Source organism: Polyodon spathula, chromosome 40 (genome assembly GCF_017654505.1).
Source record: "Polyodon spathula isolate WHYD16114869_AA chromosome 40, ASM1765450v1, whole genome shotgun sequence".
In the NCBI taxonomy this organism is placed as follows: Eukaryota; Metazoa; Chordata; class Actinopteri; order Acipenseriformes; family Polyodontidae; genus Polyodon; species Polyodon spathula.
In genome coordinates this window covers 3,043,587-3,067,790 of record NC_054573.1, presented here as the reverse complement: position 1 = coordinate 3,067,790, position 24,204 = coordinate 3,043,587, and the positions used below count along the sequence as shown (strand labels likewise).

The 24,204-nt window shown below is 45.6% G+C and overlaps 1 protein-coding gene across 5 annotated transcripts in view; it reads left to right on the top strand.

Moving 5' to 3' along the window:
• LOC121304886 (myotonin-protein kinase-like) overlaps window positions 1–24,204 on the top strand; it is a 41,870-nt gene that overhangs the window by 13,988 nt on the left and 3,678 nt on the right. For 2 of the 5 annotated variants that reach the window (XM_041236304.1, XM_041236301.1), the window contains 11 exons: window positions 1,364–1,512; window positions 3,143–3,236; window positions 4,147–4,347; window positions 5,329–5,577; window positions 8,432–8,511; window positions 8,911–9,037; window positions 11,243–11,376; window positions 12,644–12,741; window positions 14,571–14,632; window positions 16,076–16,207; window positions 22,765–22,839. In XM_041236304.1, coding sequence (XP_041092238.1) covers window positions 1,364–1,512; window positions 3,143–3,236; window positions 4,147–4,347; window positions 5,329–5,577; window positions 8,432–8,511; window positions 8,911–9,037; window positions 11,243–11,376; window positions 12,644–12,741; window positions 14,571–14,632; window positions 16,076–16,207; window positions 22,765–22,839 — 1,401 coding nt within the window. The remainder of the gene's footprint in view (window positions 1–1,363; window positions 1,513–3,142; window positions 3,237–4,146; window positions 4,348–5,328; window positions 5,578–8,431; window positions 8,512–8,910; window positions 9,038–11,242; window positions 11,377–12,643; window positions 12,742–14,570; window positions 14,633–16,075; window positions 16,208–22,764; window positions 22,840–24,204) is intronic. The other 3 variants (XM_041236302.1, XM_041236306.1, XM_041236305.1) reach the window with 3 other exon arrangements.

Here is a 24,204-nt window from a genome sequence, read left to right as displayed (position 1 = left end):
TCTGGTCCTGGTTTCTGTGCTATACTTAAAGTATTGGTTCGGGTTCACTATGTCAACTCCTTTTAAGATTTTATGGACTAAGTTCAGGCATACTTTTCCCCTAATTTTTTTCCCTGTTCCAGGCTAAATAGATTCAGTTCCTTCAATCCTCTTGGCTCGCTCCTTTAGCCCTGGATTAGAATGGTTGCTTTTCACTGGGCTTGCTCCAGGAACACAGTGTCCCTTTTTGAATGTGGTGAACAGAAATGAACACGGTATTCATATTTAAACACCTGCACATCACGAGCTGAATTGAGCTTGTAGAGAAACAGTGGGAAAAAAAAACAAGCAGAAAGTATTTTTATATTTGAATAACTCAGAAGTATTGCTTATTATAGATTTAATCTGCAATAGGAAAAAGCCAGCTTGTGAGATTGGGTTTGCATGGGCAGTCCTCCGTACCGTGTCAGATACATGCAACAAATGTGCCTGATGTGCCAAGTCTCTATATACAGTACAGTGTCTTTGAATGGCGTAAGAAGCCATGCATGACAGCAATGACTTCTTCCAGCTGCATTGCAAAACCCCAAAATCAGATTTGGGTAGGGACCAGCGGGGATCGGAGGAGAAAAGATGGGAGTTCCTGAGCAGAACTGTAGCCTGTTAATTCAAGGAATCCCTTAATTTCACTTACAGTGAACTTCAACACAGTGTCTTGTCAATTGCATGTGTTGGGTGTGCATTTTAGGCAGCCCTATTTCACCATCGGTCACACAGCACGGTTACCAAGCGACTCTATTTTGCATAACAACAAACTGATTCCTCAAGAAGCATGAACTTAAAATGATATTTAATTAGAAAGCGAATTTAAAAAACGGGTTATGTAATGTGATTTAGAATCAGTTCATACAGTTGACCCTGTTAATTAGGATATAAAAGACCATAATTAACACCGCCTTATTCTTGCTAGCCCAAAAGGACTCAGGAGACGACAGTATTGACGTCAGCTGTTCCACACAAATTCAGTTATACTTGGATTTCCAAAAAGCATTTGACAAAAGTGCTGCAGCTTTAATCTTTAAATTGAAATTGGTGGCAGTAGAAGCAAATGTTTGTATAACTGGTTAACACACAAGAAGCAGCCTGTCCCTGTTAGGGCCACATGCACTACAAAGATAGGGTAAGACAGTGTTTTGCACAGAGTGGTTAGGGTATCGCATTCCTTGCCATTTTGTTGATCCTTTTAGACCTGTCAAAGCTTTGAGATCAATAGCTAGTAGGAACCCCAAAAGCTCTGATGGGTGGAGTGGCGTCCTCTCATTGCAGTTCTTCTGTTCCGTGTTGCAGCTGATAATCTCTGGATCTTGTGTGTGTCTCTGCTCAGTACCTAGTGATGGACTATTATGTGGGAGGGGACCTGCTGACTCTGCTCAGTAAGTTTGGAGATCGGATCCCGGAGGAGATGTCCCAGTTCTACCTGGCAGAGATGGTGATGGCTGTCGACTCCATACACAGGCTGGGCTACGTGCACAGGTAGGGGGACAGAGGACCAGGCTCTGTGACGAGATAAAAAAAACAGGGTCCTCTCTTGGATAAAGGGTCTTCTCAGTGGATCACATCCTGGTGACTTTTTACATGTAGAGCTCTAGAATCGTGTCTAAATTTGAGGTCCGTTTTTCAATCCTAGGGACTTTTTACAAGTCAGATGCTTAAAGTACCCATGACTTCCCCATAGAGCCACCAGGGTGTAGGAAATGAAACCAGAAAATTATACAAAGTGTATCTAAACAACAAGAAGAACGCCTAAGAAGATATTTCATACTGTGCCAAAATGCCTTTTAGACAAAAACGGTTTGCATGCAGTGCGCTGCTTGGAAATCAGCTAGCAAGAATGAATACAGATTCTCAAATGATTGCATCAATCTTAGAGAGGATTTCTGTAGGGGTGGTTTGCAGATTGTGTGAGAATCGTCCAAACCCAATTGTAAAAAACCCTAGACTGAAACAAGCTGTCTGTTTGAGATTCCGAAGCGGCTCTCTGAACAGGCAGTAGTCCGCTGCCTAGGTGCATGTAACTGGCAATCACAGGTGATGTGACTGCACTGCTCTGCAAGCTGTCTGACAGAATGATGTCACTTTTAATAATGTCACCACCCCAGGCGAGATAATGTCAGGACTTTTCCTGTGTGTTTCTGTGTGGGGTGTTCAGTTACTGTCTCAATGAAGTAAAAATAACAGCGTGCCGCGATTCCTTTCTGAGCTCATCCAGGAAAACATGCTGAGGCTCTGGTTCCTTTAACCCTCGCCCGGCCAGGAGGAGCAGCCCTTGATATAAGCAAAGTGTAATGAATGCATGCTAAACCCGAGAAATAAAACAAGCATGGCAAACTGTGGTAACCTATGATAAATGCATGGTATATGCATGGAGAAATTGAGAAAGTGTTGTACAAACGTGTCATGCAGTCTGGTTAAACCTGATCTATTTTTTCTCTCTTTTTTTAAATGTCTGCTACTATTCAGTGAAAGGTACTGTACTATTCATTAACTTCTGCTTCTTCAGGAACTTGCTGGCCATCGGCATTGCTGCTGCACTTACTGGTACCTTGTCCGTAGATCACATAGAGTCTGCATACACCAAGCATACAGTGAAAAGAGTTTGATTGCAGATACAATGAAAAGTTGATCTGATTGCAGCTACTTTAGACCATTGGAGTGATTTTGAACTGCAATACTTTGCAATGAATTAGCATCTCAGTCCATTGAGTTGAATGGAAAGGCACGTGAACTGCAAACCATTGAGCTCAAAGGCAAACGTTTTACCCTTTAACTGGAGATTAAGCTCTCTAGTCGAGAGGTAAGTCCGTGTCTTATGCTGATGTCGGTATTATTAACTCATCAGCTGTTTGGAGAAGATTTATTGCAACGTCAACTGATTTTGAAAGTGATATCTTTTCATCTACTGCATATCATTGTCTTTGAAGTATCTGCACCCTCCTGCAAGGAAACAGATGCACTTAAACAGGAAACATAGCTGAGAAATGGATTTGAAAGCGCTCCTTTGAGTCTTGCTGAACAGATTACTAGAATCAGTTGCCAGGCAGACTGAGACTGAATGCTCAAGGCTGGAGCTACAGTTGTTTCATGAAGTTGTTTTATGTTGTAGAGATATCAAGCCTGATAACATCCTGTTGGACGCACAGGGACATATCAGACTGGGAGACTTCGGCTCCTGTCTCAAACTCAGGGAAGACGGAATGGTGAGTGAGGAGGATTGAATGATTAATAATAATAATAATAATAATAATAATAATAATAATAATAATAATAATAATAATGACCCACATTCTCCTACAAGCTGATAAACTGCACTCTGCAAACACAAACTGTCCACTTACTTCATATATGTTTATAAAGGGTGTAATTGCTTTGATGTGTTAAGCAGAATTATCTCACGTCACGACAGATTTAAGTGGGAGTGGAAAATGTCACAGCAAATTAAGTGACATGAAGATGCGATGACGCCCGCTGCTGACTACACAGAATTGCAGAATGGTTTGAGGCACTATGGCCCTTCATTCGTTTGAATCCAAAGACAGAATGACTGTACGAATTGCACTGCTATAAATGGCGCTGCGTTGCTAAGCAGAAAAGAAAAATAATTCTCCAAAGTGAGCTGATTGAATATCCTTCCTTTCCATATATTATACTGGTTATACAAACAGAATACTCCATCAGTGGTCATAGAGCGCTGAGTATCAATTCATGAGGGAAATACCCCCACAGTATCTTCTATTCATGTCCAAGGTGTATCCTCTATTTAACCCACACTGCGTCATGTATAAATCAAATACAAATCAGTATTTTTTGGAGTGCTGAATGGCACACTGGGTTAATGCACCATCCCTTTAACTGTATCAACATGCTCCTCAGTGCTGCTGTACAGTGTGTTTCATTAGCACCAAAAACGCAGCAAAATACTCTTTAATTCTGCGTCATGCATTGAATTAACTTTGAACTCTTAAACTACTGTTAAACATTTTAATTTTTTTTTCCTTGTGTTCTAAGCACAGGGTGACATCAGAATAAGGCTACGGGTCTTATATAGAAAAGCCTGGAAGCCAAATTGTAAAAGGTGTCTAACGATGAGGGGGGCACTGTACCCCACAGATCCGTTCGTCGGTGGCGGTGGGGACCCCTGATTACCTCTCCCCCGAGATCCTGCACGCCGTGGAGGACAGCTCTCGCTGCTATGGGCCCGAGTGTGACTGGTGGTCCCTGGGGATCTGTGCGTTTGAGATGTTTTTCGGGCAGACCCCTTTCTTCGCCGACTCCATCGCTGAGACTTACGCGAAGATAATCAACTTCCAGGTACACACTCCAGCTCAAGCAGTCACATCTCAAAGACTAAGTCAGGCCAGATGGGTTCTTGAATTATAATCTGATCTCATAAAAGGAGTTTACAAGCAAAAACAGTCCGTAAGGCTGCATTTTATTTCATGGATTTCACAATTTTCAAGAAATGTACTCATTGCCCTGTAATATGGTTCCCTGTGAAAATTCACATTTCTGAAAGAACAGCATAAATATACATATTTTTTGTCAAAATAAATACAGCAAACGTTTGCCTGATCGACACACTGCCTGTTACACTGCATTCAGGAACCTGGCAGCCAGTTAATGATTGAACACACATTGCATAGAGCTGCGCGATTTCTTTTAAATGTCTATAACCAAAAATACACCCGCTGCATTAAAGATGGTTAATATTTCTGCTGAAGATCGCTCTGTCCAGTGCAAGAAAGGGACATTTCACGTGTCTGGTGATATTTTTAAGCTGATTTATGTTTTTATTTTGTTTGATAATTCACTGATAGAATGTCTTTGAAAGGTAGACAAAAATTACATTTACAAGTTAGCATTTACTGTTTTTCAGAGAAGCATTTAAATATTTAGGAACATTTGTATAATAACTGGAGCAATGATCAATCTTGAATGTGACAGCGCTATTTTCTTCTGCTTTATAAATATTATGTTTAATTGTGAAATAGCTGGAAATACCTATTTTTAGACCGTGAAAAAAAACACAGCCTTACTCTTCTGGTTCCTAGTAGGTGGCTGATGCCCAAACTTCAAGAAAACAAATGATTGAGCAACAACATGACTAGCCAGTCAAATATACATTATTTTGCCTTTCTGTGTCTGCGTTATTGGTAAGCAAACATCACCGAGCACTTTATCAGAAACAGAGGTGATTTTTCACTGTTCATTTAAGCAAAGTTTATTTCATAGCTAAATGCATGCCTGTGGTTGTTTGTAATTGTTAGCACATTGTATGCGGTTTCTTTGCAGGAGCACTTTGTGTTCCCAAGGTCCGTTCCGGAGATCTCTGAAGAAGCCCGGGATCTCATTGGCGGTCTGGTCTGTGGGAGGCAGCAGCGATTGGGGCGATGTGGGTTTGAGGACTTCAAGGGTCACCCCTTCTTTGCGGGTATTAACTGGGATAAGCTGCGACACTGCCAGCCCCCCTTCCAGCCAGAGGTGTTGAACTCCACCGACACCTCCAACTTCGACGTGGTGGACGACTGTCTCAGCGACGTGGTACAGTGCCTCACACATGCTCTCAGCGTCGTGGTACAGTGCCTCACACATGCTCTCAGCGTCGTGGTACAGTGCCTCACACATGCTCTCAGCGTCGTGGTACAGTGCCTCACACATGCTCTCAGCGTCGTGGTACAGTGCCTCACACATGCTCTCAGCGACGTGGTACAGTGCCTCACACATGCTCTCAGCGCGTGGTACAGTGCCTCACACTTGCTCTCGTGGTACAGTGCCTCACACATGCTCTCAGCGTCGTGGTACAGTGCCTCACACTTGCTCTCAGCGTCGTGGTACAGTACCTCACACTTGCTCTCAGCGTCGTGGTACAGTGCCTCACACTTGCTCTCAGCGTCGTGGTACAGTGCCTCACACATGCTCTCAGCGACGTGGTACAGTGCCTCACACATGCTCTCATGTTTATTCAGATCTTAAAGAGGTCAATCCAGGAATAACAGGAAGATAAATGCATGCCTGCAGCCTCAGGCTGGAGCTCACAGTTGCTCACTTGCACGCTGGCTCTTGTTCACATACGTTTTCAATGAAGCTGGTTCCTCCAGTGTACAGTGCTGTGACCATGCCTCTGGGCTAAGCGTCAGCAATACTAAATCAGCTTTCCGACACCAAACACAAACTAAGAGATAGATTATGCAAGTCTGGGGCCTGTATATCTGTTCTGCACCAACACACGCTCACTCGCTGACTGCAAACAGGCTTGACTATCAATCACTCGTAATTGCATCAGACCCACTCAGAATGCAAGAAGGCTTTTATCTTCAAACTCTAGTCCTTGTCACCTATTAAGTGGCAACCTTTTCGCTGGAGTAGAGCACCATGTCTGGCGCCAGCAGAGGTTACCCAAGCTGGCCCTGGTTCAACAGCTCATTCACTGGCTTCGTTTGGTATTGATGGATAATTGGGTGGCAGAGATGAGGCAACATTTTAATTGAGCATTTCAAATTGGGTAGAAATATGAGGTACAATAACTGATACAAAATTGATTTAAAGAAAAATGTTAAGCGTTGATACTACAGTAAAGCCTCTGCAATCTGGTGAGTCTTGGTACGGGAACATTGTGCTGGATTAGACAGTGTGCTGGATTAGACTGGGTGCTGGATTAGACTGTGTGCTGGGTTAGACAGTGTGCTGGATTAGACAGTGTGCTGGATTAGACTGGGTGCTGGATTAGACTGTGTGCTGGGTTAGACTGTGTGCTGGGTTAGACTGTGTGCTGGATTAGACTGTGTGCTGGATTAGACAGTGTGCTGGATTAGACTGTGTGCTGGATTAGACTGTGTGCTGGATTAGACAGTGTGCTGGGTTAGACAGTGTGCTGGATTAGACTGTGTGCTGGATTAGACAGTGTGCTGGGTTAGACAGTGTGCTGGATTAGACTGTGTGCTGGGTTAGACAGTGTGCTGGGTTAGACTGTGTGCTGGATTAGACTGTGTGCTGGGTTAGACAGTGTGCTGGGTTAGACTGTGTGCTGGGTTAGACTGTGTGCTGGGTTAGACAGTGTGCTGGGTTAGACAGTGTGCTGGATTAGACAGTGTGCTGGATTAGACTGTGTGTTGGATTAGACAGTGTGCTGGATTAGACTGTGTGTTGGATTAGACAGTGTGCTGGGTTAGACAGTGTGCTGGATTAGACTGTGTGCTGGATTAGACAGTGTGCTGGATTAGACAGTGTGCTGGGTTAGACAGTGTGCTGGGTTAGACAGTGTGCTGGATTAGACTGTGTGCTGGATTAGACTGTGTGCTGGATTAGACAGTGTGCTGGATTAGACTGTGTGCTGGATTAGACTGTGTGCTGGATTAGACTGTGTGCTGGATTAGACAGTGTGCTGGGTTAGACAGTGTGCTGGGTTAGACTGTGTGCTGGATTAGACTGTGTGCTGGGTTAGACAGTGTGCTGGGTTAGACTGTGCTGGATTAGACAGTGTGCTGGATTAGACTGTGTGTTGGATTAGACAGTGTGCTGGATTAGACAGTGTGCTGGATTAGATTTTCTGTAAAAAATATCTGGACCTAAAAAATGTAAAACTCATCCCTGAGTGTAAACACAAGCACCCACCCAGGCTCAAGGAGTTTCAACGTCGCGCTCCGAAATGGATTATTGAGTGCAAAGGTGTTTCCATCTTGACAGCATCGTAACAGCATGGATTAAAGTCCTATTGAAAATGTACATGATCAAAATATCTATCAAAGTACTTGTGGCTGCGGAGAACTTTGCACTCACAAATGATTCTAACGTTGAGAAAGGTTATGTAAGACATGTCCTCGAATTAATTAATCTAAGCATTGGGTAGGTCTTAGTAGCTGATCTCAAATTTTGTCAATGGGTGTTGAAGGATCCCATTGATTGAGCATCAACAACATGACTAGCTTTCCTACAGTGTGAACGATGCATCAGCTGCAGAGTCACTTACAAGAATGTCTCACTTGAAAGACAGAGCACAGAGAGGTTCAGCGACTTGCTCAGGGTCACACAGCGAGTCAGTGAGCTGAGATTTGAACCGGGTACCTCCTGCTGACAAGTCTGTTTCTTTAACCACTGGACCACACAGCCTTTTGATCATTTAAAAAAAAAATGCTCACTGCTGCCATTTCTACCTCCAACAATGGCAACTGACTGGTGAATGGTTCAACGGAAAGGGCATCATCTTTTGTAGGAAGCCTTAGGAATCGTCTCAGGAAAGAAACAGGAAAGACAGGGGTTGGGATGCTGTACTGTCGCCCTGGGTGTGCAGAGGAGGCACTGCAGGCCTCAAACAGGAGTTCTAAGTGTACCCTTTGCCATGTTTGTTCCTTTTTCCTGTTTTAAAATAGACCTAGAATAAGGTGTTTGTTTCCCACAGGAGAGTCTGTCTGAAGTGCTGGAGGATGTGCCTCTGGGAGTTCATCTAGCCTTTGTGGGCTATTCATACACCGCGACCAAGTAAGCAGAGCTCTGTCCTGATCCTGGGAGCCAGTCGCCTGGGAGCGCTTTGCATTGGCACGTTCCACTTCAGGGGACTGTGCAAATCAAACGACAAGAATAACTTTTCTTTTATGAGACTACTACTGAGTCTGCGAAAGCTTTGTAAAACTAAAATGACCACACAGGGTTACCGTGGTAACCTTTTATAACAGCGCCGGTCACAGAAGCTGATAGACCTCCCATGTATAAAATCTTGTTTACTTCATCAATGCCATAGCATAATGTTAGGTGGCGATATGCTACTAGAGGTCTTGCGCTTCAGAAGTGACGGTATGCCAAGGTCGACATCTGGTCCAATTATAATGCAGGGTAAAATTCTGATGTGGTTGATTTCTGTAAAATGTCGAATCTCCCCAGAGAGACGGGCGCTGTGGATCGGAGCAATGACATCATGGTGGAGATCAGCAGAGAGCAGCTCTCTGAAGAACAGGACCTGCTGTTCCAGGAAACCCTGGTAGGGGGCGCTGCTTTCTTTTTAGAGCTGGTAGGCTTTACTGAATACATTCCAAATCCATCTAATGTACTGCCATCTAGTGTTACTCTGTGCACTGTGCTTCCCTCGCTTTCACTGAGCTTCATTACACTTACACTTACACTATACTTACACTACACATTTGTAACAGGTTTAATATAAAAGAAGTAAAGCAACACTGCCATCTGCTGGACTGATCTGAATACTTAGAGATGGGAAAATTAAGCTTTTAAAAGCGCTAAAGCAACACTGCCACCTGCTGGATTACCTGAATGCTTAGAAATGGGAAAATTAAGTTTATAAAAGTAGCTCCAATTAGGTAGGTCTAATTTTAAATTAAGAACATATATGGGTCTATAGCTCAGGCATTTCTAGGACACATTGCTTTCAAACACTGAAATGGCTGTTTCACAAACACCTTTTAAATGTCTTGTAAATTACCAGGGGCTGTAAATATGACACACACTGAGGTGACCATGTGAACTGTAAGAGTTCTGCTATGTATTTTCTACTTGTGGCGATTTGTTCTTGAACTATGACAATTGCTTTCTGACAGAACTGTTTGTTTTTAAACATGTAACTTCCCCATCAGTCTTACCAGGGCCCCTTGCCAATGAACTATATACCAAATAAAATAATGAGCTTCTAAAGAAGCATTCCACTGGAAGAATTATAAATTAAGAACATATTTTAATAGAAACGCCCACAATGAAAGTGTAACAATCTGTTTAGCTTTGTTTTAAAGGGCTTTTTATTAACTGTTAAGAACCACTTCATTAAACAGAACACACGTTGTTTATGTTATGATAATAGTTAATATATAATCCCTCTTTATAAACTAATAATAGCTATCAGCTAAAACTCTTCTGCAAACACCCAACCCCTGCTGTAGAAATGTGTTTTAAGATACAGCAGTGTGCAAATGTCATCATAAAACCTCAAGATTTCATATTGATATCCTTCATGTATCGACCTGCATGAAAACCTCATGTGGTCAGTAATCAGTGATATAGAAACAATAGGCACTTGTGTGAAAATCTTACACAACTTCTAAAAAGTCTACGTTTTACCATTTGTGGCTCTGTGTTCCTTTTCTCTTACTGTTTTAAGTTAATTGCATGAGTGGAGGCACTAATTGTCCAAGATTTCCTTTCATATGCACAACAAATCAAAACTACAAAAGCAATGGGGTGTTTGAATAAATTTGCACACTGCTTTACTTTAGAGATGTTACTGTGGATATGCTTTGCAAACGAGACCAGGTATTATATATTTGTATTAGTTTATCGATAGGTTAATATATAAATTAATATGTTTTGTAATTAATTAATTAATGTTTTGTAATTAAATAACATGTATTGGAGTTTCAACAAATCCCCCTGGTGATTGGGCGATTTTTCACATGTGATTTAAACATAATTTAATGACTAAGATAGTTAACAACGAAAGGAGGATTCAAAATCCTTTCATTTTTCAGAGGCAGTGAGAATGGTAGCCTGTCCAGTCAGCTGTCCATTTCATTCCTAACCTCCATAATTAAATAATAATAATCTTTTCAACTATAAGCTTTATATATCACTGTCCCGCCTTCTCAGTCCAGTCCAGAGCTCAGGTTGTCCCCCTTGTAGATAGATATCAGTCCAAGCGGCTTTAAATCTGCAAAGTCTCGTTGCACCACCAGCTTCGCATCCTCCTCATGTCATCCTTCAGAGTTGCAGATTTACAGAGTGCCTTATTTCACTGGACTGCCACACATACCCTGCTAAGGAAGACTTTTACTAGATTCAGACTGAGGGGGGAGTTTGTATGGGGAGGTGTACTGCATTGTGCAAAAAAAGGTGCCTTGGCTTAATACTTGGTTATGCATTTTCAGAGAAAACGCTGTTTATGCTTTGGTTTCATATATAAGCCCATGCATCTGTTTCCAGGTATACTGCCCCCTGGTGGAAGATCATTACAATGCAAGGCGTGGGGGCTGAGGTGTTTATTAAAAGAGCACAAAGCTTCAACTTACATTTTGGCAAAGAGGGGCTGAGGGCCTAATAGCTCAGATGAAATATTTTATAAGCAGGGTGTGCATGTATTGGGTCCCTCAGCTATTTGAGAGTTTCGTTTTGAAATACCAATACTTGTGAAAAAAAGAGGTGTTCAGGAGATTCTAAGTTCGCTTCCTGAAGACTCTCGTTTTCATTCTTGACCCCATGCTTAATATTTCAGAGTCAAGTGTGGATGCCGGCTGAGCTGCCCCCATGCCTAGAGCTCCCCCTGGAGCCAGAGGAGGCTAGTGCAGAGCCAGACAGCTGCCAGGAAGAAGCGTTCATCAGCAGGACCATCATTGGAAACCTGGAGAGGTACAGCAAACCAGATTCATGTTTTTTAGTTGCTTTTGTTGTTCTCAAGGATATAATGGACGCAGTAGTTTTTATTTTGGTTTTATAGCAGTGGTGGCAGATGCCAAACTAATGATAGATCCACTCATGCATCTATTGATGGTTTTTATGACACTCAATGTATTTAATTAGCTAGACTCACTTTAAAAGGACGAAACTCCTTTAAGTTTGTAAATAAGATCCATTGTAGATTTTGTTATTGCAATCTGCTTGATGCCGCTGTAATATACTGTATCAGAAAAAATAAAAATTCCCTTTGAGAACACATCTTGCTGCCAAAAAAGAAAATATAACTGCTACACCTAATTGTCAGTGTTAGATAAGTTGTCCTAAACACATCTGCTAAACCCTGCATAAGAGCTTCTGGTGTGTATTTAAATGACGGCGATGAGATTGTTTGAAATAAAACCTTTCAAGGGCTTGAGAGGGAGGCAGGGTTTATTGTTAAACAGTGAAAGGCAGCCAAAAAACTTTCCCAAATCCCCAATCATGCTGGAATCTTAGCTGTATATTGCATTATATGAAGCGGTTGCCCTTTGACAGTGTTAGAGCCATCAGTGAAAGACATGACTCTCTCTTTCCATCAGTTATACCCAGAATGCCTTGACGGGGAGATTATAGAGACGCTTGTGTGTCTGTTTGTGTGTCACACTTTCATTTTTAGCTCCTGTATTATTGTAATCTAGGTCATGGTAACTAATACCCTATTCACACTTTGAAGAAGGATTATGAATGGCAAACATGTGGTTTCAGCTGTACTGGATCTCCTCCCAGTGGCACCAACATCTGTGTAAGACATTTACCTCTGGACCAAAGAGCTCGCTCTCTGAATGGAGAGACGTGTGTCTTTGAACCGTATGGGTTGTGGTTCATGTCCTGCCTTTGCCTTTCTATGCAATTAATTGAGCTGAGACTCCAATTCCTTACACAGTGCATGGTGCATGGTTCAGATGATTTGGGTGTGTTAGATTGAAGAAACGTGTGACCTGTCCTGAGAAAACCCAGGAGAAGAAGATGAAGGGATTGCTTTGAGAAGATTGACTATATGACTATGAGTATTTGTTGAAGGTATTAAACAGTCTGACCTTGACACACTGGAAGCTATTTATTAACGAGGCATTTCCACGCAGTATTTCTTCAGTTTCTGATCAGAACAAACCTTTTGTGTTACTGGTCCCAGGAGAGTGTTAACGTGATTGTTGTCTTTGTTTTTTTGTTTTTTTCGCAGTCGGTTGCGAGATGCAGAGAGACGGAACTGGGAGCTAGAAGAGGAGATTGAGAGGTTAAACCTGGAGATCAAGACTCTGAAATCTGCACAAGAGAAAGGCAAGCAGCTCTGGTCTCACACTTACTCTCTAGAGTAGTATCTAGTTGATGCAAAAAAATTGAAACTCTTTACAGTTTTCCAAGTATTCATGGAAAGTGGTGAAAGTTTTGTTTCTATGGCAGGTAAAAACATATTACTATCAATTTGAAAAAGATGCTTCTTTTTTATAATGCACGTGTTGTCTTCGTTTTTAAATATCCTTCTCCTAAGAGACACCTGGAGCTCGATTCTTGAAGTGAAGTGGTGTGGACAATAACCACTTGGGTTGTAAAGCTGTAGCTTATTTTCCTTGTGAAAACAAAGGGTTGCCATTTGCTAACTCACAGTCGCAGGCCAGAAGAGACTGTTGCACACTCCTAGTGGTCAATTCTCAAAACACCTCTCTTCAGAAATTCTGCTTTCAAGAAGCTTTTCAAAGGACTTTGTAAACCAGGTACAGTGAATACTGTTTGAAGCAGCATTAGAGAATAATACGAGGCATGTAATAAATAATAAGATATTAACCAGCTAAGAAATAAAACATTCTGAAAGTGTAGGTGGCATCCTTTTAATCTCATTTAGGGTGTTTTTTTTTTAAATTTATTTAGCGTGTCTAATTATTTTAGCCTCAATTTTCTCCCCAATGCAGAATGTCCAATTATATTCCCCCCTCACTGCAGCAATTCCCCACACAGCTCAGGAGAACTGAAGGTTCAGCGGGCGTTCTCTGATCCCACAACAGAGCCAGCTTTCTCTTTTACACCCAGGAACTCGAGCGCGGATGTCGGCGAGCTACTGGTCTGTGGAGGACAAAGTCCAGCCCTGCAGGTGTCCGCTCTGAGCTCACTGGGCGCCTGGCCAGCAAGGTCCACTGTAACGCGATGTCGGGTTTTGCTTCCCTAACACACAGGAGCGCCAGAGCCGATCCAACGCTCCCTTTGGAATCCCCAGCAAAGACTGGTGACTTGGCACTGCCAGGACGCGAACCTGCGCTGTATGAGTCACCCTGCACCCCACAACTTTGCGCTATCACCAGGGGCGCCACTCAGGGGGGTACAGACTAGTGTTATTAAAGGCTTATAAAAAGAGGGCTGTCAGACCACAGCTTCAGAGGCTCAAGTTATTAGCCAGTGAAATCTCTAGCACAGTCAAGAACAGTCCATCTTCACAGCTCTGTGCTCAAGTAGACAAATCCATCTTCACAGTCCACGTGACTGATAATATGTTACAGCCTGTCATTTTGTGTTTTATCAGTTTTGTGCTGTAATGAGGATTTACCAAATAGTGCCAAGGGAAGTTATTTCAGTGAATTTATTTTTTATGGCATAAAACTTTATACAACACAAGATTCAATGCAGTAAGTGTGTAAAATGGGTAGTAAAGCACGGGGCTGTTCCAGCAACTGCCCTCCCCGCCCTCTGCAAGCAGGTTCATTCACGTCTCAGTGTGGATAATGGGCAGTAAAGCATTACTCAGACAGGGGGAAAAAAATCGCAGGTGCTACGGGTATATTTTTCAAAAGGGGTGGCATAAGAATTGCGGAAGCAATATGAAGTTTATTAGGCTTAACTATGAACAACATTTGTTATTTTTGTTTTAATGAGTGTGTTTTGTTTTTTTTCAGCCAGTGACAATGCAATTATCTTATCAATATGCCTACCTTCTCTTTTCCTCCTATCACAGAGCTTTGCCAGCCTGTTTTCTTCTCACTTTAACCAATCGCATAGTGTCTGCTTTCCTATAGCAGTATGTTGTATCTGCTTCCCCAGTCACAGAGCTGAGATCGTTACTTGCTTCTCCAACCACAGAGCTGAGACTATAACCTGCTTCTCTCTCCCTCCAATCACAGAGCTAAGAACCCTCCAATCTCTCCACTCTCTCCCTGCCTGCAGCCTGGACCACACGTGGGATGTAAGCCTGTATTTCTGCCTTTGTTTGATGGATGGACAAATTTGATTGAAGTTTGATTTGATGGAGAAATAGGCTGGTGGATCATTCAAAATCATGCTTTTACTATCCACATGCAACAGGGGGAGCCAAAGTTCGGCTTTCCAGTTCTGGTCTTTGATCAAACCCTGTTCTAAATGATTTATTGAACCAAATAAACTTTCATCCTGACCTTAAAGTAGGTTATTAATTCATTTTACCCCATGGATATAATGTGGCAATATTCAAATCCAAATGGAGGGATTCAGACCCATTGAAGACACTAGGGAAAGCAGCATTTGGTTACTGAGATGTTCACCCAAGGGGGTCTTCTCTTTGGCAGTCCTTCCCAGTAATCAGGTTTTCCAATGACTTAGGTGTTTTCTTTGTATCTTCATTCTTCAAGTGACTGTTAGAGACGCAAGCCTGAGAAAGAACTCCTGGGTAGAGTAACAAAATGTGAGGCTTCCGAATGGATGGCAATTCATGGATGTTTGGTGGCTGCCTCCAATCACGTTGAGGTTTGTCAGGCATTCTCGCTTTGTCATGCGTGTGAAGAGTGCACGAGAATGCGCGCTCTCAACGTGATTGGAGGGAGCCACCGAGCACTTAGAAACAATTAGACTCTTTTGTCATTCTGAGATTCTATAGTTGCCAGTTACCAGGTGCCAGTGGGTAGTGACTGATAAAAGAAGCTGCAGCCCTGAATTTGGTGTTTTGTTGGTTTTGTGCATCGAATATTGAGGAATGACCATGATCATTTCTTATTCGTGGCATAAAATTTCATGCAACACAAGATTCAATGCAATAACCGGCCTCTACCTCATTTTTAAAATGATAACTCTTTAAATGAATTATTGTCTTGTTATGAATATTACTAGGGTGTAGCCCACAGAGCAAGGCTGGTCTGCATCCTTGAATTAGTACCCACTTGTATTTCGCGGTGCATGGCTACCCCTCTTCACTCTCTTTCTCTGGTCACTCTCTGTTCAGGCTCAACAGGAGCTCTCCTTGCAGGTGCTGCCCACAAACAAACATTTCATTTTCCTTTTGTGGGGTGTGGCCAGGGCTTCACTGGTAATCCATAATTCAGACTCCACCTGGCCGCATTCCACACTTTACAATAAACTAATTTAACATTTAAATAATTAAACAGTAACACATTTCCCCCAAAACCAATTTACAATGAGAGGCTGTGCAAAAGTATCCATCTTAGCCCCAGGCCCTTCCTCTATGCCTGAACCTAGATGGGCTGCCAGCCACAAAACGCACACTCACTCACACACACACACATACACACACACACACACACACACACACACACACACACACACACACACACGCAACACATAACGACCATCCCAAGGCCAAACCCCCCCCCCTGTTAAAACCAAACTCTTTCCCATGCTCCCCATTGTCCACCTGTAGACCTTGCGGGCGGATTGGAGGGCAAGTCAGTCCACATTCCGGCACGGAACCGAGAACTGGAGACAGGGGACCTGGGTGACATGGCTGGGGCATCAGAAGCACAGGACGGTGACCGGATGGGTGCAGCAGCAGGTGAGAGCCCCGGTGACTGTGTGGTGACGTCTGGTTCACCAGGGGGAGTGGAACGGGAGACCAGGCAAACGACTGTGCCTGGTGGTGCAGAGACCTGGGAACTAGGGCCAGTGACCAACGGTCAAGAGACAAAGGTTGGGTGTCTGGGAGAACAGATTGAGGGAACTGGCCCAAAGGCACTGGACTGTTGCACTGGGGTGTTGGTCAGGACTGCGATGGAGGCGGTCTCCTCGACTCCGCCTTGGATTCTGGAACTGGAGACAGCAGCGGCTCCTCCCCTGGCTCTAGAGATGGCAACAGCTCCTTCCCCATTGGCTCTGGAGTTGGCAGAGGCACCTCCCCCTCTAGCTCTGGAGACAGCAGCGGTTCTTCCCCCTCTGGCTCTAGAGATGTCAGCGGCTCCTCCCCTTCTGAATCTGAAGACAGCAGCGGCTCCTCCCCCATTGGCTCTAGAGATGGCAGCAGCTCCTCCCCTTCTGGATCTAGCGATGGCAGCAGTTCCTCCCCTTCTGAATCTGGAGACAGCAGCGGCTCCTCCCCCATTGGCTCTAGAGATGGCAGCGGCTCCTCCCCCTCTGGATCTAGAGATGGCAGCGGCTCCTTCCCCTCTGGCTCTGGAGACAGCAGCAGCTCCTCCTCTGTTGAATCTGGAATCAGCAGCGGCTCCTCCCCCATTGGCTCTCGGGCTGACATTGGCTCCTCCCCCTTTGGCACTTGAGACAGCAGTGGCTCCTCCCCCTTTGGCACTAGTGATGGCAGCGGCTCCTCCCCTTCTGGCTCTGGAGACAGCAGCGGCTCCTCCACCATTGACTCTCATACCGACAGCGGCTCTGCCCCCTTTGGCTCTAGAGACAGCAGCAGCTCCTCCCCCTGTGGCTCTGGAGACAGCAGCAGCTCCTCCCCCATTGGCTCTCGGGCTGACTGTGGCTCCTCCCCCTTTGGCTCTTGAGACAGCAGCGGCTCCTCCCCCTTTGGCTCTTGAGACAGCAGCGGCTCCTCCCCCTTTGGCTCTAGAGATGGCAGCCGTTCCTCCCCCTCTGGCTCTGGAGACAGCAGCGGCTCCTCCACCATTGACTCTAATACCAACAGCGGCTCCTCCCCCTTTGGCTCTAGAGATGGCAGCGGTTCCTCCCCCTCTGGCTCTGGAGACAGCAACGGTTCTTCCCCCTCTGGCTCTAGAGATGTCAGCGGCTCCTCCCCTTCTGAATCTGAAGACAGCAGCGGCTCCTCCCCCATTGGCTCTAGAGATGGCAGCAGCTCCTCCCCTTCTGGATCTAGCGATGGCAGCAGTTCCTCCCCTTCTGAATCTGGAGACAGCAGCGGCTCCTCCCCCATTGGCTCTAGAGATGGCAGCGGCTCCTCCCCCTCTGGATCTAGAGATGGCAGCGGCTCCTCCCCCTCTGGCTCTGGAGACAGCAGCAGCTCCTCCTCTGTTGAATCTGGAATCAGCAGCGGCTCCTCCCCCATTGGCTCTCGGGCTGACAGTGGCTCCTCCCCCTTTGGCTCTTGAGACAGCAGTGGCTCCTCCCCCTTTGGCACTAGTGATGGCAGCGGCTCCTCCCCTTCTGGCTCTGGAGACAGCAGCGGCTCCTCCACCATTGACTCTCATACCGACAGCGGCTCTGCCCCCTTTGGCTCTAGAGACAGCAGCAGCTCCTCCCTCTGTGGCTCTGGAGACAGCAGCAGCTTCTCCCCCATTGGCTGTCGGGCTAACAGTGGCTCTTCCCCCTTTGGCTCGTGAGACAGCAGTGGCTCCTTCCCCTTTGGCTCTTGAGACAGCAGCGGCTCCTCCCCCTTTGGCTCTAGAGATGGCAGCGGCTCCTCCCCCTTTGGCTCTGGAGACAGCAGCGGCTCCTCCCCCTTTGGCTCTAGAGCCAGCAGCGGCTCCTCCCCCTTTGGCTCTAGAGATGGCAGCGGTTCCTCCCCCTCTGGCTCTGGAGACAGCAGCAGCTCCTCCCCCATTGGCTCTGTGGCTCCTCCCCCTTTGGCTCTTGAGACAGCAGTGGCTCTTCCCCCTTTGGATCTGGAGACAGCAGCAGCTCCTCCTCTGTTGAATCTGGAGACAGCAGCGGCTCCTCCCCCTTTGGCACTAGAGATGGCAGCGGCTCCTCCCCTTCTGGCTCTGGAGACAGCAGCAGCTCCTCCCCCATTGGCTCTCGGGCTGACAGTGGCTCCTCCCCCTCTGGCTCTGGAGACAGCAGCGGCTCCTCCCCCATTGGCTCTGGAGCCGGCAGCGGCTCCGCCCCCTTTGGCTCTAGAGGTGGCAGTGGCTCCTCCTCCTTTGGCTCTAGAGATGGCAGCGGCTCCTCCCTTTCTGGCTCTGGAGACAGCAGCGGCTCCTCCCCCTTTGGCTCTAGAAATGGCAGCGGCTCCTCCCCCTTTGGAGACAGCAGCGGCTCCTCCACCATTGACTCTCTCACAGCGGCTCCGCCCCCTTTGGCTCTAGAGATGGCAGCGGCTCCGCCCCCTTTGGCTCTAGAGATGGCAGCGGCTCCTCCCCCTCTGGCTCTGGAGACAGCAGCAGCTCCTCCCCCATTGGCTCTCGGGCTGACTGTGGCTCCTCCCCCTTTGGATCTGGAGACAGCAGCAGCTCCTCCTCTGTTGAATCTGGAGACAGCAGCGGCTCCTCCCCCTTTGGCACTAGAGATGGCAGCGGCTCCTCCCCTTCTGGCTCTGGAGACAGCAGCAGCTCCTCCCCCATTGGCTCTCGGGCTGACAGTGGCTCCGCCCCCTTTGGCTCTAGAGATGGCAGAGGCTCCTCCGCCTCTGGAGACAGCAGCGGCTCCTCCACCATTGACTCTCAATCCGACAGCGGCTCCTCCCCCTTTGGCTCTAAAGGTGGCAGAGGCTCCTCCCCCTTTGGCTCAAGAAATGGCAGCGGCTCCTCCCCCTTTCGCTCTGGAGACAGCAGCGGCTCCTCCCCCTTTGGCTCTTGAGACAGCAGAGGCTCCGCCCCCTTTAGCTCTTGAGACAGCAGCGGCTCCTCCCCCTTTGGCTCTGGAGACAGCAGTGGCTCCTCCCCCTTTGGCTCTAGAGACGGCAGCAACTCTGGACCCGGCAGCAGCAACTCTGGACCCGGCAGCACCTTCCGGCTCACTGCTTGCTGTAACAGGTACTGGAACTGCTGCACTGTCTGCTGCTGTATCTGTAACAGCTACTGGAACTGCTGCACTGTCTGCTGCTGTATCTGTAACAGCTACTGGAACTGCTGCACTGTCTGCTGCTGTATCTGCAACAGCTACTGGAACTGCTGCACTGTCTGCTGCTGTATCTGTAACAGCTACTGGAACTGCTGCACTGTCTGCTGCTGTATCTGCAACAGCTACTGGAACTGCTGCACTGTCTGCTGCTGTATCTGTAACAGCTACTGGAACTGCTGCACTGTCTGCTGCTGTATCTGCAACAGCTACTGGAACTGCTGCACTGTCTGCTGCTGTATCTGTAACAGCTACTGGAACTGCTGCACTGTCTGCTGCTGTATCTGCAACAGCTACTGGAACTGCTGCACTGTCTGCTGCTGTATCTGTAACAGCTACTGGAACTGCTGCACTGTCTGCTGCTGTATCTGCAACAGCTACTGGAACTGCTGCACTGTCTGCTGCTGTATCTGTAACAGCTACTGGAACTGCTGCACTGTCTGCTGCTGTATCTGCAACAGCTACTGGAACTGCTGCACTGTCTGCTGCTGTATCTGTAACAGCTACTGGAACTGCTGCACTGTCTGCTGCTGTATCTGTAACAGCTACTGGAACTGCTGCACTGTCTGCTGCTGTATCTGTAACAGCTACTGGAACTGCTGCACTGTCTGCTGCTGTATCTGTAACAGCTACTGGAACTGCTGCACTGTCTGCTGCTGTATCTGTAACAGCTACTGGAACTGCTGCACTGTCTGCTGCTGTATCTGTAACAGCTACTGGAACTGCTGCACTGTCTGCTGCTGTATCTGCAACAGCTACTGGAACTGCTGCACTGTCTGCTGCTGTATCTGTAACAGCTACTGGAACTGCTGCACTGTCTGCTGCTGTATCTGTAACAGCTACTGGAACTGCTGCACTGTCTGCTGCTGTATCTGCAACAGCTACTGGAACTGCTGCACTGTCTGCTGCTGTATCTGTAACAGCTACTGGAACTGCTGCACTGTCTGCTGCTGTATCTGCAACAGCTACTGGAACTGCTGCACTGTCTGCTGCTGTATCTGCAACAGCTACTGGAACTGCTGCACTGTCTGCTGCTGTATCTGCAACAGCTACTGGAACTGCTGCACTGTCTGCTGCTGTATCTGTAACAGCTACTGGAACTGCTGCACTGTCTGCTGCTGTATCTGCAACAGCTACTGGAACTGCTGCACTGTCTGCTGCTGTATCTGCAACAGCTACTGGAACTGCTGCACTGTCTGCTGCTGTATCTGTAACAGCTACTGGAACTGCTGCACTGTCTGCTGCTGTATCTGCAACAGCTACTGGAACTGCTGCACTGTCTGCTGCTGTATCTGTAACAGCTACTGGAACTGCTGCACTGTCTGCTGCTGTATCTGTAACAGCTACTGGAACTGCTGCACTGTCTGCTGCTGTATCTGCAACAGCTACTGGAACTGCTGCACTGTCTGCTGCTGTATCTGCAACAGCTACTGGAACTGCTGCACTGTCTGCTGCTGTATCTGCAACAGCTACTGGAACTGCTGCACTGTCTGCTGCTGTATCTGCAACAGCTACTGGAACTGCTGCACTGTCTGCTGCTGTATCTGCAACAGCTACTGGAACTGCTGCACTGTCTGCTGCTGTATCTGCAACAGCTACTGGAACTGCTGCACTGTCTGCTGCTGTATCTGCAACAGCTACTGGAACTGCTGCACTGTCTGCTGCTGTATCTGCAACAGCTACTGGAACTGCTGCACTGTCTGCTGCTGTATCTGTAACAGCTACTGGAACTGCTGCACTGTCTGCTGCTGTATCTGCAACAGCTACTGGAACTGCTGCACTGTCTGCTGCTGTATCTGCAACAGCTACTGGAACTGCTGCACTGTCTGCTGCTGTATCTGTAACAGCTACTGGAACTGCTGCACTGTCTGCTGCTGTATCTGCAGCTGCACCTCACTTAGCTGCTTTAACATCACATTCATTTTTTCCTCATCTTTTTTTTAGCCTGCAGTACCGATCTGGGTTGCTGGGAGCACTATCCCACTTTTCCACCACATGCAGTGTAGCCACCAGGCCAAGGCTGGTCTGCACCCTTGAATTAGTACCCACTCAGAAATGCACTGTTATTTCTTCACAACAAGCAAAACTAACACAGGATTAAATATAATTTTTAAACAAAACACTAAAAACAGAAATCAAAAGCTTCAGCTATCGTGGTGCATGGCTACCCCTCTTCACTCTCTTTGTCTGGTCACTCTCTGTTCAGGCTCGGCAGGAGCTCTCCTTGCAGGTGCTGCCCACAAACAAACATTTCATTTTCCTTTTGTGGGGTGTGGCCAGGGCTTCATTGGTGATCCATAATTCAGACTCCACCTGGCCGCATTCCACACTTTACAATAAACTAATTTAACAATTAAACAATTAAACAGCAGCACATTTCCCCCAAAGCAATTTACAGTAGCTGAGCAAAGGTATCCATCTTGGCCCTAGACTGTTCCTGAGCCAATATGAGCTGCCAGCCACAAAAAGCACACTCACTCACACACACGCTAACTCATACACACCCTAACTCACACACACGCTAACTCACACACACCCTAACTCACACACACGCTAACTCACAAACACGTGCACCGCGTCTGCTCTGCCTCAATTCCTTGTATCGTTTGTTGCTTGGTATTCTTCTACCTTTCAAAGGGGTTTGGGATTAATTTGCAGGCTTCATTTATTTTGATGCTCAACTCAGCAATCAGCCCTTCACAGTTACAATTTAAAGAAAGGTTGATTTTTGATACATTTACTTTGTATTGCAAGCACCGGTGGTGTGAACATATTTAAAATGATTTCAATTGAACATCTATTTTCTCAAAGTTGAGAATTTGCTATTTTAGAGATCCTACTGCTTGGGTTAAAAATACCGACTGTTATGTAGAAGTTAAACCATAGTGTAAAAGATTTTTATGCAGTGGATTTTACGTCATCTACTGGGGCAGGACTATTATTATAATCTATTTTAAAAAGGGAAGGCCATTGTTGTCATTGTTATCTTACTCAACCCTCAGTGGTTTCCAGCCCTGGTCCTGGGGACCCCCTGTGTCTGCTGGTTTTCATTCCAACTGTGCGCTCAATTACTTAACTAAAACCTCAACTAACAAGTAACTTAATTAGGCATTTTTAATTGTTCTCATCTCCTCAAAATTTCATGTTACTTATAACATTGTATAGTTAAGTTGACATCTCCAATTGCTTAAGAGTAGAACGCTATTAAAAGGCTTAATTAAGCTACTTATCAGTTCAGTTAAGGGTCTAGTTAAGTAATTGAGAGCTCAGTTGGATTGAAAACCAGCAGAGGGTTGAGAACTCCTTCTCTACACTCAGTGTCTGCTTAGTTAACTGTTGCTGTTGTCTCCTTGTTTCCAGAGCTCAGTGGCGCCCTCTCTCTGCAAGTACCCCCTTGTTGTTCCAATCCACCGCCACCTGCTCCTGTTCTCCAGGGTACGTGCGTTCTGACCTTTCTCTACATTACAGCCTCCCCTGTACTGATTCACTCAGTAACCCATAAAGTGCATAACAGTTAAACCTTTATTTACCACAGCATAGCAACTTCACCTATAAAGATCCATCATGAAGAAACATCGACAGGAGCTTTACTGCTCACTGAAACTCCCTTCAAACCAAATGTGTGTTTGAGAGAAAGCTTTAAATTACCTTTGGGTATTGATCTCCATATTTATTTATTGGTTTGAAGATAGCTGGCAAAATGAATATATTGAATAAAATGGCTTTTAAAGAGAAGGAGATGTGATCCATTTTTATTGGACTAAATAAACAATAATTAATCACATGTAAACATTAATTTCTCTTTCCTGCACTCAACTGAGACCTTTGAGGTCTTCAAAGCTTGTGATTAAGTATTGTTTCGTTAGTCCAATAAAAGGGACCGCATCTCCTTCTCTTTGTCAAACAAGTTTTTGGAATTACAAAGAGATCACTGTGGGAGGGTCTCGAAGTACAAGCTAATAATAATTCACGCAAGAAGGCAGGACCAAAACCATGGACTTAGATTTTACTGACTCCTTGATCCCAGACTTCAAATTCATTACTTAGGCAGGTAGATCTGGCGTCCTAAGTTTCTGCTGTAGAATGTATATAGAAATAACATTGAAATAATACAAGGACTCATTCTGAGAGCGCAGCACTTGGAGCCTGCTAACCTGATATACAGTAAACAGCACTGTGGATGTGATGAATCTAATAATCATGAACACACAGGCTTGAGTGCTGGCTCAGGTGTCAGGATCATGCAATTCTGTAACTTCAGAGTGCCTGCAAAGTCAATATATAACAACCGTCCTGGTGCTTTACTGGGAAGTGTAACTGCTGTGCATTGAAAGACCTTCATCCACAACTCAAAATGCACAGGAGGGGATGGAATGGGTTGCCTAGTCGTGTTGATTGGGAATCACTGACCCACCTTCACAAAGTTTTGAGCTCAATCAGCTACTAGGAACCAGGTGAGTTTCTTACCTTTTCTCATCTGTACATCTGCCTAAGTTTCTTATGTACGCAGAATAAAAAGATTCAATCTCTTTGCAAAGAAACAAATTGGGAATAGCTGCCCAAGTGACTACTTCAAGCTAAGGGTGTAGGGTGAGATTACAACATGCTGGCTGTTAAGAGAGTAATCAATGAAACATTGATATCCACACGATATGCTATGAAAGTGTTACATCACAAAAGGTTAATCGCCATGGTGACAGTTCTACGCCAAACGGAATTCTTTTTTTCATTAACAGGTTGGTTTCTGAGGTCAAATATTGTTAAAAATACGTATTTCACAAAAACATGCTAGAGCTACAC